The following is a 15,283-nucleotide window of genomic DNA, read 5'->3' as shown; positions in this document are numbered from 1 at the left end:
AAACGGTCCCTTAGTTCTAAACTCTTCCGGACCTAAGAGTATTTTTAAATATTTTTCATGGTGAGGGAATCTTTTTATTAAATTTTCTTTCATTAATGATCTTTATTTCTCTCAATTATGCATATATTTGATATGAATTAACACTGAAAAATTCCTTCTCATGGATGCCTCTACTAGCCAGAGGTTCCATTTTTTAATTGAATTAATTATGTGTGAATATAATTAAGTTTTAAAACTATGATAATAATTGAATTATAATTATAATACTTAAGTTAATAAATCTTTCCAATTTTTTGTTGGTACAATAATCTTTCCAATTAAAGCATACAACTAAAAAAAAAAAGTATACAACTCACACTTTGGCTTATCATTCTCTCCTAGTGTATATATTAAGAATAAAATTATAAAGTATCCTTCCAGGCCTTTTTCTTAGATACTGAACTTTTCTTTATGATTCAAGCAAACCACAAACATGGGATTATAAGATATATCATTGCTCCCTTGGTTCAAGACACCCTTATCTTCTGCCTCACCTTACTATCCTTCATCATCATCTGTATTCGAATTGTACATCTACGCTTGTTTTTTTAATGTAATTTTTTTTTTCTTCCATAATTGATGTTTTTTGTATAATTTTTCCTATTCGTTTTTTCGTGAGTTTTACAAAAGAAAATTTTTTTCGTCAATTTTATTTTTGAAGACAAAAGAAATGGTCGATTAGGTCAATTTTAAGAAATGAATATAAACTGGGAAATTACAAATTTTCTATATAAATAAATATGTCAAAATTTTTTAGACAATTAAATATGTCAATTTAAAAAAAAATATTGAAGTTGGTGGAACTTTTATGGTCTAATTATTGCTAGCAATTCAAAGACTTATTTTTGTTTTTAATTTATACGTTTGTCATTATAATATTTCTTCTTATAAATTCATATATTGATATTCAATGTTCCGATTTTATATAAGTTTAAACTTCAATTTTGTATAATATAAAGAAGTCAACAATTTGGAAATTAATTCTCTTAAGGTATATTTTTATCAACTTCACATTTTATATACTGTGAGTTTAACTATTTGAGGTTATTTTAAAAAGTAATAGATAGTGAAATCTTGGAATATGAACTCTTAATTCTTATACTAGCAAACTAAACTAATTTTACTATTTGGAGAATAATTCTTATTTTATCTTTTAATTTTTTTATTTTATTTTCATTAATATTCTTGTAGATTTAATTTGAAATCTAAATTAAGAAATACTATAAAAAAAATCGATAAGGTGATTAAAAAGTAATAATAGTTCTTATAAATATTTTACATAATAAATTTAGAAAATTTATGGACATACTTGATCTAAAAGTTAAAATTGTTATTACACTTGTAATATTCAACACTAAATTAGTAGAGCATACTTACAAAAAGATTCTTGTTAGTTTTATGAATTCTTTGGAATTACTTATCGTAAATTAATATGAAGTCCCCTCAACAAAATTTCTAGATCCGCCCTGACCACAAAGCTAGGTTTATTTTTATTTTTTTTAGTGCAACCACCAAAGCTAAGTTGAAATGGGACAACAAGAATAATTAAGATTTTATCTTTGTCTTTACCAACTTGATTTTATATTATAGTCTTAAAAAACTTGGATTTATGGTGCTAAGTCAAGTGTGTGTTTTTGTTCATGAGCACGCCTAATTTAATGTTGTTCCGAGGATAATTTGAGTGGCTTGGGAGTCTCAAAAAATATGGTATTGTCTTCAAGTCACATGGAACGCAACTCTACTAATAATCTACTTAATAATATACTTGTGAGAGATGTTTTCAAATAATTCGGTCTATATTTGCCAATATCGCAAATCTATTGGCAATCAATTACAATTCCCATTAAATGTCTAAAAAGAGGGGAACATTTTAAAATATTGGATCTAGATTATAATTAATTGCCCTTTTTCTAATGAGAATGTTATTATTGTTTTCTTTTTAATTTTTGTTTAGTACAACGTATAAGGAGGGTGATTCAAACTCCGACTTTCAAAATAGAGATATGTGTCTTAACTAGTTGAACTGTGGTTAGGTTGGGAGAATGTTATTAATTAATTAAAGGTTAAAATACTATTTTGGTTATTGTACTTTCAGCTTAAGTTCGGTTTGGTCATTGTACTTTTAAAAAGTTCATTCTAGCTCCTATACTTTTAAAATATTCGTTGTACTTTAAGTGACTATTTTAGTCCCTATTTTCAAAATTTTAACACAAATTATACATGTAACAAAAAACATTTAATATAAAGTCATTATTTTGAAATTGTGATAACAAAAATGAGATTAAAAATAAAATTAAGGGACAAAAATGACCAATTTTTAAAAGTATAATGATAAAACGAGCATTGCAATCAAAGTACCGAGACTAAAACGAACTAAAATTGTAAAGTTGAAAGTATAGAGACAAAAATGAATATTTGAAAAGTACATGATCCGAAATGGACAAAAATAAAAAGTACAGGACCGAATAGCATTATAACCTTAATTAAATTGGAAGTATAATCTACATTAATGGGAAAAAAAAAAAAGAAGCTTCGCTTAGTTAATTAAGATGCATAAGCTTTCCCTCTATCACGAAGATACGTATCTAACTGGAAAAAAAGAAAAGAAAAAAACTTAAAATTGCTAAATCTAAGATTCGAACGCAGTTGAGGCAGAGACATTACGTCAGTGAGGGGAGGAAGCCAGCCAGCAATCCAAAGGCAATTTTGCCCTAACTTAATAGAAATAATTTAAATAAAGTAATCTAAATATGCGTGCTTAGGAGATAATCATTAATTAAAATTAATATATTATACAATGGTCTCTCCGATGATTAGTAAGCATTTAATTATATCTCCAAAGAGCAAGTTTCTCAACCATAATATTATAAATAATTATGTTGTGCCACGTGTATGTACTATTATTTTCTTTTCTTTTTTTAGTTGCATTATCACATCTTTCGACCTTTTAGTCAAATATATATGTCTTAACTAGTTGACCTATACTTAAGTTGACATGTAGATGTAATATTTGAATTTTTAGAAAATTGGTATTGAATGGTAGAAAAAGAAATTGTAATTTTTTTAGAGAAAAGTTTTTCATACATATTACATCACAAACAAAGGATGATAGTTCAATACACGACTTTTTAAAAGGAGGTATTTGGTGCTTCAACTATGCTAAGATTTTGAAAAACGTTTTAAAGGGGAAACAAAATAAAAGTTTTCATGACTAAAAACTTGGATTACTATTTAAAAATGGAAAATCAAAATCAAAATAGATAACCAAGCTGGCAAAATTTGATTAGGGTTTGATCAGCCAAATCTGATCACCATCACTATTTCAAGATCCAGATTCAAGAATTGGGCTTAGTAATATGAATCTAAATGATTAATAATTAGATTAAGGTTAATTAAACCCACCAAAATCCATAAAAAAAGAAGTTGATTAGCATGCATATATTTGTATGGAACCATCAATCAACAATTAATACATGTCATTTAAGAAAAGAGAGAAATAAAAAGAAAAAAAAAACCATAGCTTGTGGAATCAAAGTTGATGGAAAAAGTGAGTAAAATTTGGAGGAATTATTGGATGGAAACAAGGGAGAATATGAAGCCGTTACTCATTCTCCAACATATCATATAAATCTTTCATCATCTTTCATCTACATTACCTAACAAAATTCCCTCTTTGGAAAACAACCCTAACCCTACAATTCATTAAATCATTTGTATTTTTTATTTCCTTCCAATTATTTAATTATTATTTTTTGTGGTTTATAATAATCTTTCATACGTCATCCTTCCCTTTACGTGTTCCTTAGTGTACATTTTGCCATATCACATGCATACATATTCAACTTGTGGTGCTTTGCTGGATCATTCTCCTCAAATTAGGGTTTTTTTACGTACAATTATTAATTACATATATCATTTTCACAACTAATCCCCTCCTTCAATTATTATATTCTAATTAATTATGTTACGGGTTTTTATCTAATTTTCGCATAACAAAAGTAAACTTTCATTTTTTAGAAGAAGAGGTACCATATTTCATTAAAAGTGAAATTACGGTGTTAGAAGAAGAGATACCATATAACAAAAGTGTGAACCTTGATAACTCGACCATAAAGCTTAATTACGGTGTTAGATTTAGTCAGTCTCAATGTACATATCTCTGACATTTTTGAATTCATTGAAAGGGCGCTTGAATTTGTTTGTTTTTTTTTTCCATTATCCAAGTTATATTTACAGATGATCTAATGAAAAATTTTAAAATATTCTATGTTTCTTCTTTCTCTTGAGGAAATTATTTGAATTCTTGTGTAGAGATGATTACAAAAACCATGATTTTCCATTTTGACCCTTGTCCAATCATCATTGTCTACCAATTATTATCCTAACATATTATTAGTTTTTCTTTTAAATTTTTGGTACACTCTGTGATGTGCATACTTTTGTCCACATTTAAAAAATTATTGGCATTCTCTTAATTGATGTGTTAAACTTGAAGGATGGACTTCATCCATATTAATTAATTAATTAATCATCTTTTATATATATATATATATATATATATATATAATCATTAGCATAGGCCCCATTTTTACATATTTGGGTGGTCCACAATCTTACACATTTGTACCATAATATGTGTCTTGTGGTTGATTAATAGAATTGAACAGGTGAGAGAGTCTTCTAGCCATGATTTTTATATATATGTATATGATCAAATACATTCCATCTCACAAAATAGTCTTTTTCTTGTCCTAGTTGACTGTCCTTAAATTTTTGTAATTTAGACAGAAATGGTTAAAATGCTTGTCAAGAGTGTGGAATTTATTTGTTTGATTGGGTAAAGTAATTGTCCAAACCTCTAATTATTGAGCATCAATCATATTAGACTTCAATTTGGAAAAATAATACGTTTTTTGTTTTAGGCGGGTTTGATAGCGGTTTTGTTTTTAATTAGTTGTTTTCCATTTTAAAAAAATATTGCTTACTTCTCTTCCTAATGGTTAAGAATGCACATTTGAATTCTTAACTAAATTTTAAAACGAAAAACAAAGTTTTGAAAAATTAAGACTTTGTTTGATAATATTTTCATTTTTTGTTTTGTTTTCTGATTTTGTATTTTTAGAAACATTACTTTCACGTGTGTTTCTTTGTTTTGTTATATAATTTTGATAAACATTTTCAAATGACAAATTTTAGAAAAAAAAATAGTTTTTTTATTTTTAAATTTGACTAAAAATTCAAATACATATTTTCTAGACAACTGAAAAAGCTTGAAAACGTAAAAAACAAGTCTAATTATATAAAAAAAAAGACAAAAAACTAAAAAGAAAAAGGGTTATTATCAAACCACCCATAATTTTTTTAGTTTTCAAAACTTAACTTAGATTTTGAAAATTTTTAAATATGAGATAACAAAACAAAAGAAATACATAAACGAAAGTAGTTATGTTAGGAGCAATATGCATTAGATCTTATATTGACATGTGCACATTTGATTGATGAATTTTGTTTTCTTTCCCTTAATTATTTAGGCTTTATCTCTTTTGCGTTGCTAGATACGTATACACTACTTCGTACGCTACGTATATTAATTAACTAACGTATGTATCTAAATTATCACATCATCTTCTAATTAATTTGTAAAGATATTTAGTTTTAGATTGTAATTACATTATGATTAAACAGACTCATCTCTAAAACTAAATTAGTACTCATTAAAAGCGTATTCTTCATTTAATTTTCTAAACTTAAAAACCTAAAATATGGGTTAAAATGTTGGACTTTTCTTTTTTTACCTATTTCTTGAAATGTTAAGACAACAAACCTTCTGCATTTATAACTGTTCTCGGTATTAGAGAGACATGACCCTAAAACATAGGACACATTTGGCCAAACTGTATTTTCTTTTTCGTTTTTATTATTATTATTTTATTCATGAGTGTTGGAGCTAACTTGCACACAACTCGACTAATCTCATAGAACAACCGTCTACGCATTCTCCAGACATGTCATTGAAAAATTGTTAATTTTTGTTTCAGATATTCTTAATTATGCCTAGTTCAAATGAATCTCCTGTGGCTAATAATTAAAATCCTTTAAATTAGATATTACGTGCTGTTCGAGACAATAATCAATTGTAAATCAATAGGGTTTAATACAAAATTTAACTGCAACCCCCATTTTAATTAATAATTATTGTAATTGGAAAAGGGTTGTTTTGGATGGTTTCCTTCTACAACTTTTTTGACCTTTAGTGCATATTTCGATATGTGTCAATTACTTTTTTTTATTTTTTTTCTCTCTCTCTTTTAACTTTATACTTCATCATCGACGGCCTTTGGCCAAGATTTCTTGCAAAGTTGGGATTTTCCTTGAAAAAAAGTTTACCATTTTATAACTAACTCCCTAATATGCATAAGCATGGCCTGCCAAAGCATAGCAACTTATAGGGAAAAAAGGGCTCTTGCCATGGCCCATAGCCACACCCAACTATATATATGAATACAACCAAATCCCTTATTCCTTATTACAACTAGTTCTTTTCCCAAACTGAGAAATTAGATCATGCCTAATTTCTCTTAAATTTTCCCCTTCCAAATTACCAAAAGTTTTGGATTTGGATTCTGAATTTCCCCAGAAGTTGGTTTGATTTTGTTTTGTGGGAGATCAATTAATAATGGGGCTGAAAGACATTGGAGCCACACTGCCCCCAGGGTTTAGGTTTTATCCCAGTGATGAAGAGTTGGTGTGTCATTATTTGTACAAAAAGATCATGAATGAACAAGTTCTTAAGGGCACTCTTGTGGAGATTGACCTACATACATGTGAGCCATGGCAGCTTCCTGGTATACCTTCTTCAATTCCCCATTCATTTTTCTTATTTCTTCTTCTAATTTTTGGTTAAACACACTGCCACAAGTCTTTCAACGATATCCAAAAACATTCCCCTAAAAGTTATTACGATCCCTTCAAATATCACATGAAAAGATTTTTTAGAAAGAAATAGAGATGATTCCCACACATGTGTTCAACTCAAAAATAAAATAAAGAATATATATATATATATATATATATATATATATATATATACATATCGTTACTTTTGGGATGGGTTTTTTTTAAATTTTTTTTAAATATAGTAATCTCTTCTCTTTTAATAATGGGATTCCCTAATTAAATAAATGCATATATCTTAATCAATCTTATAAAAAAAACTGAACTTTTTTGTTTGGTTGGTGAGAAGAGAACTATACTTGTGTATTTTGAAAAAAAGGTTTGATAGATCTTTGTGTTAAACGGCAAACAGAAAACATGAGACTTCTGTCATACCGATTGAAGTGTTAATTATAACAGAAATCTGTGTGTTGGTACTATGTAGTTTTGGTGTTGTGTTCTTATGTTTTACACAAATTTTTATGCAAAAAAGAAGCAATTTTGAGATGAAAACCTGTAGTTGTGTTCTTGAGTGATGCCCTAATTAACCTAAGTTCTGCATTAATTTCGTGGTAATTGCTAGACCCAACTTTCATTTTTCCTTAAAAAAAGACCTTTTTTTTTTGGGTACGAGGATTTGGCTTACCCTCTTAAACTTGTGCATTAAATATCCAAAGAATATCTCTCTCTCTCTCTCTTCCACACATGCATTCATGTGAAAATGTTGTCTTTAGCATCTTTCTGAATTCTGTCAATCAGTTTTTTCTTGGGTTCTAACATAATTATGGGACCATAGTTTTCTAATGGTCCCTCTCTTCACTGTAGATTATAAAATTTATATATATAGAAAAAATATATTAAGAATTCTGTCTGTGATTGAAGAAGTTTTAGACACGTAGAAGAGAGAGAAATGAAAAGAGAGAACTTTAGACCCATAATTCAAGTAATATGAGCTGCTGACTCACAGCACTTTTTTTGAATTCCCACATATATAGATGTTTCAGCTAGCTTGTGCTTGTAGAATAAGCCTCATAATTAATTGTTACGCTACAACTTGCAAATATTCTTCAAGATCCCAATCACTTCATCTCTCTAATCTTCTTTAATTTGGATACTTAATTATATATCATTCTCTTCTTTGACTTCATAATTTTATTTTTGTTTAGTTTTCTTTGTTCTTCCTACAACAAATTTCATTCAGTTAGTGAGAAAGAAGTTTGGGACACACATCAATAATCTTTCTTCCATGCAAAGATATTTCACTTCTTTAGTCATATCATATTTTTCTGGTTTTGGACACATCTCTCTCTCCTCCCAACTATCTTATTTTGCTGTTAATTATGATAATCAAAATAATATAAAAACCATTACCAAATACTTTTAATTAACCCTTTTCAGATGGGATGATTGTGCGGTCTAGTTGATAACTGTTTTTGTTGTTTGTTTTCTATTTTTGAAAATTAAATTTATATAAACACTGCTTCTGTTTCTTTATTTTGTTATTACTAAAAATTTTCAAATTTTGGATAAAAATTCTAATGTATTTTCAATAAAAGAAATGGTGAGGAAACAGCATAATCTTTTAAAAACATAAAACTAAAACCAAAACTGTAAGCAAATGGGACTTTAGCGGCTGCAATTGGATATATGGATGAATAATAAATAATAATATTTAATCATATGGGGTTGCATAACTTAATTAGAATGAGTTGAATTATTATATATGGTTACATTAGTACTTTGATTATTTCAATTAATACTATTTTCTGGAATAAAAAAAAGAGGCAGCAAAGCTGAATAGCAACGAGTGGTACTTCTTCAGCTTCAGAGATCGAAAATATGCCACAGGATTTCGGACGAATCGCGCGACGACATGTGGATACTGGAAAGCGACAGGGAAAGATCGGACGGTGATGGAGCCATCAACGAGAGAGATCGTAGGGATGAGAAAAACATTAGTGTTCTATAGAAACAGAGCCCCCAATGGGATTAAGACTGGATGGATCATGCACGAATTTCGGCTGGAGGCCCCGCATCGGCCCCCCAAGGTTGAATTCAATTTCTCCCCATTTTCTTGTAGTTTCGGTACTTTCAAAACATCTATTTTGCTTAACTTTAATTCTGGTACTTACAGGTTCATTTTGGTACTTACTTTTAAAAAAATGAACATTTTGGTCTCTTCATTTTCAATATTATAGATCGAAAACATGACATTTCACTCACTAAATTTTTTAAAATGTAATATCGAATGATTTCCATTGTGTATGGTTTATAGGAATTAAAATAATCACTTTTTAAAAGTATCAGATATAAAATAGATTTTTTTAAGAATATGGACTAAAATTTAGAACAAAGATTTACGTTTTAAAAATATAGACAACTTTTATTTAATTATGGTCTGGAAAGATTCATATTCATGTGCCCTTAAAGGATAACAACACAAAAGGTGATGTCTTTTTCCCACTTTGGTCATATTCACATACATAGATAGATAGAGAGGTGGGATGATTTTTCTTTTCTTTTGGTTTAATCTTTTCTAAAGTTGAAATAACAGAATAAATTTTTATATTTCTTATTTTAAAACTAGAAGGTACTATTATTGAATGTGATTTGTTTCTTTTATAAAAGATAAATTGAGAATCAAAATAAATATGAATGATATTTAAAGAAATGATACAAGAAAAGTGAAGTTAATTTGGAATTGTCTATTTTTTCCACTTATAATTGGTTTTGAGCAATATTTTCTGCCTTTGTGTTACATCCCATTGACAAACAAACTTTTAATAAGCCAATGTGATCCATTCTCCCTATCTAGAATCCTATTCTCTATTTTAATTTACACATCTATATATAATAAAACTATGACTTTTTAGTGTAACCAATAATGTTTTTTAATATCATGAACAGTCTCACTTTTACATGTTTACTCCTTTATTCTACGTGGTGATTTAACAAGAAAATGAACCAATTTTGTGGGTGCAGGAGGACTGGGTTTTGTGCAGAGTGTTTCAAAAGGGCAAGCAAGAAGAGCACAACACCAAACTCAGCCATCAATATACGTTCGAAAACTCCGAGCGAGCTCCTTCTGTTATCCGAGCTCCATCTCCTCCTCTAACCGATTTGAACCAGACCAACATGCCTTGTGGCTACAATGTCGACATCGCTTCATTATCCTCGACCACTCCCCACCAGAGCCATAGCCACACAGGCAGCTGTTCTTTTCTCCATCTCCTTCAATTTCCTCAAGATCAGAAAGATGACAATCCCAAAGCTGATCAACTTTTCTGCCCCAAAAATGACTCTGATTATGGGGTTTTGTGGGACATGGATTTGGAAGAACAGACCTTTCAAGATGGGGTTGGGTCGAACCTGGATCAAATGGCCTTCGACGTCGATAGCAGCCTGGTTTTCCTCTGAAGTATGTGTCTGGAGGCAGATGATCTTCTCCTATTGCACATCTCAAAAGGTTGTTTGTTGATATCTAGTTTGTAAAGTTTATGATGTTTGGATTTTTAGGAAGAGTATTGGGGCATTGTTGTGTGCTTAGGGACAGACTTAGATTTCATTTTTTCTTTTATATCTTTGTTCTTGTTGTACAGCAAATTAGTCAAAGCTGTAATAAAGAAATTTAGTTAGCTGCATTACTGTGAATGTAATAAAATTGTGGTTTTTGATACCACACTATAGAGTTTGTGAACATTTAGTTGTTGTGATCACAAAGAGGAAATATAACCCACAAATCATTTGGGATGCATTTGAATCATAATAATTAAAGAAAAAGAAGAGTAAGAATGGAGAAGAAATGCAGATAAAAGTCCAAGGTTTTGGTCATAGACTTTAAGAATCATTCCTTCCTTGAATCCTCCTAAACTAAAGCCACTCTGCCTACTAGAACTCTTGTTTTATACTCATTCCAATAGTGCTCGACACTCTTTGATGTTGTGGGAATGAGATCAAGATGACTTGACATACTACGATCACGTACCTAAGTTTTACCCCTTCAAATCGGCAATACGGAACCTCTCAATAGTTTCTATTCCTTTAAGTCCTCTATTGGAAAAGGTATGCCTGAGCCTTTCTCACTTCTCAAACTGTAAACTGTGCTAACAAATAGGAATTTAGACCTTTAACAGAAATCAATCTTGATTGACTTAGAGATTTAGTTAAAGCGAGTAGAGGTCTAAAGCCCATATTACCCGGAGTTGTGCACACTTCATTGGCACTTGGCCTCGGCAGGCTCATTTTTCGGGACCTATTTTTCATTTTTTTGGGGGGAGAGGGGGGATTAAATCTCTAGATCATATGCCCTACCAAGACAGATATAAGAATATAAAATGATTTATCCTCTAGATATCAAATTTTTCTTACACTTCCCTGTAATCACTACACTTTAACCGGGGCGGTACACTTTAACCGGGGTGGCGTTATCGCTGTTCTATAATAATACAAAGAATTGAACAAGAATAGAAACCTCTATTGCAGATAAAGAAATGTGCCATATGCCAATCACAGTCCTGCAGAAACTAGGCCATGTAATGTGACAATGCCGATCAAGAGATTTTGCTGATTGATAACAGGCAGAAATTGCACAGGAGATGGGGGTGCTTCCATCTTTTTCATTGCATCAACCGCCATAGCCTCGGGATCAATTATTCTCGGCTTCCTGTCATATGGTTTACCACAAAATCAATCTCTCAACAACTCAGCAGAATTCCTACTCAGATTCTGATCACATTGGCATTTTCTAATTTGATCAGAATCTATAACAATGAAAAGAAATAAAATCCTCTTGCACTAGTAATTAGAGTTTCAACTCAGATAAAAGAAGTAATAAACAACAAGATCTTCAATAAGCAGGTTTTTCTCTCATGAAGTCAACCAAAATCAGCGAATATTACAGATTCGTACCTGTTGCACATTTCGCCCACAGTGAGCTTGAAAATGCCTTCACCACTAGCTTTAAGTGTGCGCCTCAGATCACCGTCAGTAAATGTCCCAATCAGGTGATATTCCTCATCTATGACGAGTAGGCATCCGCATCCCTTGCTCGTAAGCTCCATCAATTGATCCATTATTAGATCTCCTTCTTTGCAGACAGGAAGCTCATTCGGCTTCTTCATCACATCTTTTACCTACACCCGAACAAAACGACATATACAAACAAATATATCAAGTTCTGTATTATTTGGATGGCTACAGATCATATCTCATTTTGGATCACTTTCCGTAAGAAGATATAGTTCTCAAGTTATAATAAACGAATACAACAAATAAACTCAGTTCCTCTAGCTCTTCACAACCAAGAAATTTGTACTTCTGATGAGAAAGACAGTTTTGTTAAGAAAAATGAAAGAACGAAACAAAGACCAATGTAACCAAAGGAGTCTCCAAGGAGTTACATAACCAACAAATTTGTTGTCTTCCCATTTTTCAATTTTGACAATAAAAAACATCATGGGGAGTGTGTGACAAACAATGAACAGAATGATATATGGTATTTTCTTTCTGTAACTAAGAATTCAATTAAAAGGAAGGAGATTAACAAGTATAAAAACCATAAACTTGGGCCATGTAAAAAACCAATGAAAAAACTAAAACCCAAATAGAGGTTTCCCAAAACAAAAAACTTGATGCACAAATGTAGTGGAAATAGTTAGAATCCAGGAAGATCAAAATAATGCCCCTCAGAATTCACCGGTAAAAAGTCCAACAGGGAAAGGCAGCAAATAAAGAACCCTGTTAGAGTAAGGTTGGAAGAGTCAGAACCTACGAACAAGAAAAATTCATACTTGTCATGTCACCTGCAGCAAGGATGAGCAGACAAAGAGAGAAAGGAAAAAGGGGCAAAAGAAGAATGCAATGATCTTATTACGAATGATCTGCTCGTTGTACAGTCACTCTGTCTATAAAATGAGAAGAGTAGAAAATTTTCAGTTTCAGGCTGTTTATTTTATTAGGCGATCTGCCAGGAAATACCATTCTGTTTCTGACATCCAGGTAGAAGCTACTCTACATCACAGTTAACAACCAAAGCTCATTCCTAGAATTTCAAACGATGATGAAGTTGAAGTTGATCTTTTACCTCAGATAAAACTGCAACTTACTATTCAATTCAATCAAGATACTAGTAATTGGTGATACAAGTGATGTGGGAGCCTAATTACAGAGTTACCAATAGGAGGCATAATTTAAAGGCAAAATCTCAAGTTAATTAGTTAAAATAAATGGATACTCTTTTCAAAAAGGAAGAGAGCAGAATTTTCACCGACTCCATGTAAAAGACAATAAAAACAATTTGCATTGACCGTATCTGTATTCCAAGAGGGGAGGAACATGCCAAGGTTTCCCAAATCCCAATTGGCATTAAGAAAAGTAGCTGAAGACCAAGTCAGTGTCCAATTAATGGTGAACTGACCTTGAAAATGAGACTTTTGCCGATCCTCCCGGCGGGATGATTGGTGGCGTATTCCTCTTTGGTCAAATTCCGCGCGCCCATCAGCGCAATGGCCACAGTATCCCCAAAAACCATCTGGATGGCAGTGGAGGTCACCGGCGCCAGATCAAAGGGGCACAATTCGCGCTCGAGAGGCAAATCGACATTCATATCGCAAACCCCAGCAAGCACATTGCCCACGACGGAGGTGACAGAGATAAGATAGGCACCCTTAGCCCTAGCGCAGGGAACGAGGCGGAGGAGTTCCTCGGTGTTGCCGGACTTGCTGAGGAGTACAAGAACGTCGCCGGAATTCAAAATGCCGATATCCCCATGGAGGGCATCGAGAGGGGAGAGGAAGGCGGAGCGGATGCCGAGGGAGACGAAGGTCTGGGAGATCTTGCGGGCGACGAAGCCGGACTTGCCGACGCCGGAGAAGAAGATGGTGCCGGTGGAATTGAGGAGGGTGAGGGTGAAGTTGAGGGTCTGGGAGAGGTCGAGATTGTGGAAGAAGAAGTTGAGGTGATTTTGTTGGGATTTGAAGAGATCGAGGAGTGTGGATTCGTCGATAGGGCTCAGATTTTCATTTAGGGATGCGGATTGTTCGGACAATTGCGACAATGAAAGGGAGAGATCAGAGGATGGAGAGAGAGAACCCATTAGAGCACTGCAACAGAGAAGAAGAAGAAGAAATCTCAATCTGGGTTTATTTCATTTCATCGTGATCATGAATGAATGAAAATGGCGGGGGCAAAACAGGTAATTTTCCGTTGGTTTACGCGGTAAGAAGAAGACGCCAAGGGCACCCTACCCCCTCACTTTAGGCAACAGCTGGCCTCTGTCGGTGGTGTTTTAAACCTTTAATTTAATTTTCTGTTTAATCTCTATTTGGGCTAAATCGCCGTTTACTTATATTTGATTTGGGCAAAGAATTATTTTTTAGCCCATACCTCTTTGTTGGGCCCATACCTAAAACTTTATAATTGTTTCATTTTTTACCTTCTATTCAATCTTTGCAAATTTATTCACTTATTTTACCCCTCTCTAAAGGTAAAGAAGACTCTCAAAATTCCCTAATTTAATGAAAATAATAATTTCATTAATACTCAAAATCGACAAACTTACAAATTTCAACAAAAAAAAAAAGGAAAAAAAAACCTTCTCTAATGTCATTGTTGTATGAATCTTATTCATCTCATACCAAAATATATTTCACAATATTTTTTTTGATACATATAAGAATACTTCGTAAAAATTGCAATTTCTTTTTAAAATTTAGGAGGAAGATTGCAACACTTACCAAAGTCTATGGTAAAAAGTTATACACCTTGCTAAAGTCAAGATTAAAATTGACTTTTTCTTTCCTTTTATAATGTCCAAAGAAAATATATTATTGGTTGAATGAAAACCTACTAGGGAAGAACTTATCAATAACTTTTGATGATGGTTGAGAAGATTTAATCAAATTAAAAATTTTAAAATCCAAGGAACTTGAAATTAAATACAAATTAATATATTGATGGAGCTTATGTTAGCCAGTTTAATTTTCCTTAAAAATTTCCATAATGTTTGCTCAAATTTTCAATGCTTTTACATGTAGCATTTGGTACTTACATCAATCAAAATACACAATAATTAGAGTCGGACATGTTTGCCTTTTTCTTTTTCTTTCTTTTTATAAGAGACTAGACATATTTGTGTTATTTAGTTTATTTTGCATCTTCATTTCTAGGTTTTGGTAATGTCCTTGATATGCATCTACTTTTCTACCGTATTATTTTTTTCTCTTTGAAATTGTGTGAGACATTCCACACTCTATGGTACAATCGGCTCTCGTAAAGAGTAAAGGTTATTAAACTTTTGAATTGGAGTCTACAT

The 15,283-nt window shown here is 31.7% G+C and overlaps 2 protein-coding genes across 2 annotated transcripts; one reads left to right on the top strand and one right to left on the bottom strand.

Moving 5' to 3' along the window:
* Positions 1 to 6,532: 6,532 nt before the first annotated feature.
* On the top strand, positions 6,533 to 10,671 carry NAC074 (NAC domain containing protein 74). The gene is made up of 3 exons (XM_022299938.2): positions 6,533 to 6,884; positions 8,755 to 9,020; positions 9,955 to 10,671. Exons 1-3 carry the CDS (start codon positions 6,716 to 6,718, stop codon positions 10,387 to 10,389), a joined length of 870 nt encoding a protein of 289 aa, XP_022155630.1. The 5' UTR covers positions 6,533 to 6,715; the 3' UTR covers positions 10,390 to 10,671.
* Positions 10,672 to 11,294: 623 nt separating this feature from the next.
* SETH3 (Sugar isomerase (SIS) family protein) lies at positions 11,295 to 14,271 on the bottom strand. The gene is made up of 3 exons (XM_022299937.2): positions 13,388 to 14,271; positions 11,881 to 12,104; positions 11,295 to 11,635 (listed from the first exon to the last, which is right to left on the bottom strand). The coding sequence occupies exons 1-3, from the start codon at positions 14,063 to 14,065 to the stop codon at positions 11,479 to 11,481; spliced, it is 1,059 nt and encodes a 352-aa protein (XP_022155629.1). The 5' UTR covers positions 14,066 to 14,271; the 3' UTR covers positions 11,295 to 11,478.
* Between the last annotated feature and the right edge of the window lie 1,012 nt (positions 14,272 to 15,283).

This window comes from Momordica charantia, assembly GCF_013281855.1.
Source record: "Momordica charantia cultivar OHB3-1 chromosome 6 unlocalized genomic scaffold, Mcharantia_2.0 BLBB01000006.1, whole genome shotgun sequence".
NCBI classification, from domain to species: domain Eukaryota; kingdom Viridiplantae; phylum Streptophyta; class Magnoliopsida; order Cucurbitales; family Cucurbitaceae; genus Momordica; species Momordica charantia.
This window is presented reverse-complemented; position numbering and strand designations above follow the sequence as displayed.

Coding starts and splice junctions, on each gene's coding strand:
- NAC074 (XM_022299938.2), top strand. CDS start 6,716: ATGGGGCTGAAAGACATTGGAGCCACACTGCCCCCAGGGTTTAGGTTT. Junction 6,885..8,754: donor TGAGCCATGGCAGCTTCCTG/GTATACCTTCTT, acceptor AATAAAAAAAAG/AGGCAGCAAAGCTGAATAGC. Junction 9,021..9,954: donor CCCCGCATCGGCCCCCCAAG/GTTGAATTCAAT, acceptor TTGTGGGTGCAG/GAGGACTGGGTTTTGTGCAG.
- SETH3 (XM_022299937.2), bottom strand. CDS start 14,065: ATGGGTTCTCTCTCTCCATCCTCTGATCTCTCCCTTTCATTGTCGCAA. Junction 12,105..13,387: donor GCAAAAGTCTCATTTTCAAG/GTCAGTTCACCA, acceptor GTTCGGGTGTAG/GTAAAAGATGTGATGAAGAA. Junction 11,636..11,880: donor GTGGGCGAAATGTGCAACAG/GTACGAATCTGT, acceptor ACCATATGACAG/GAAGCCGAGAATAATTGATC.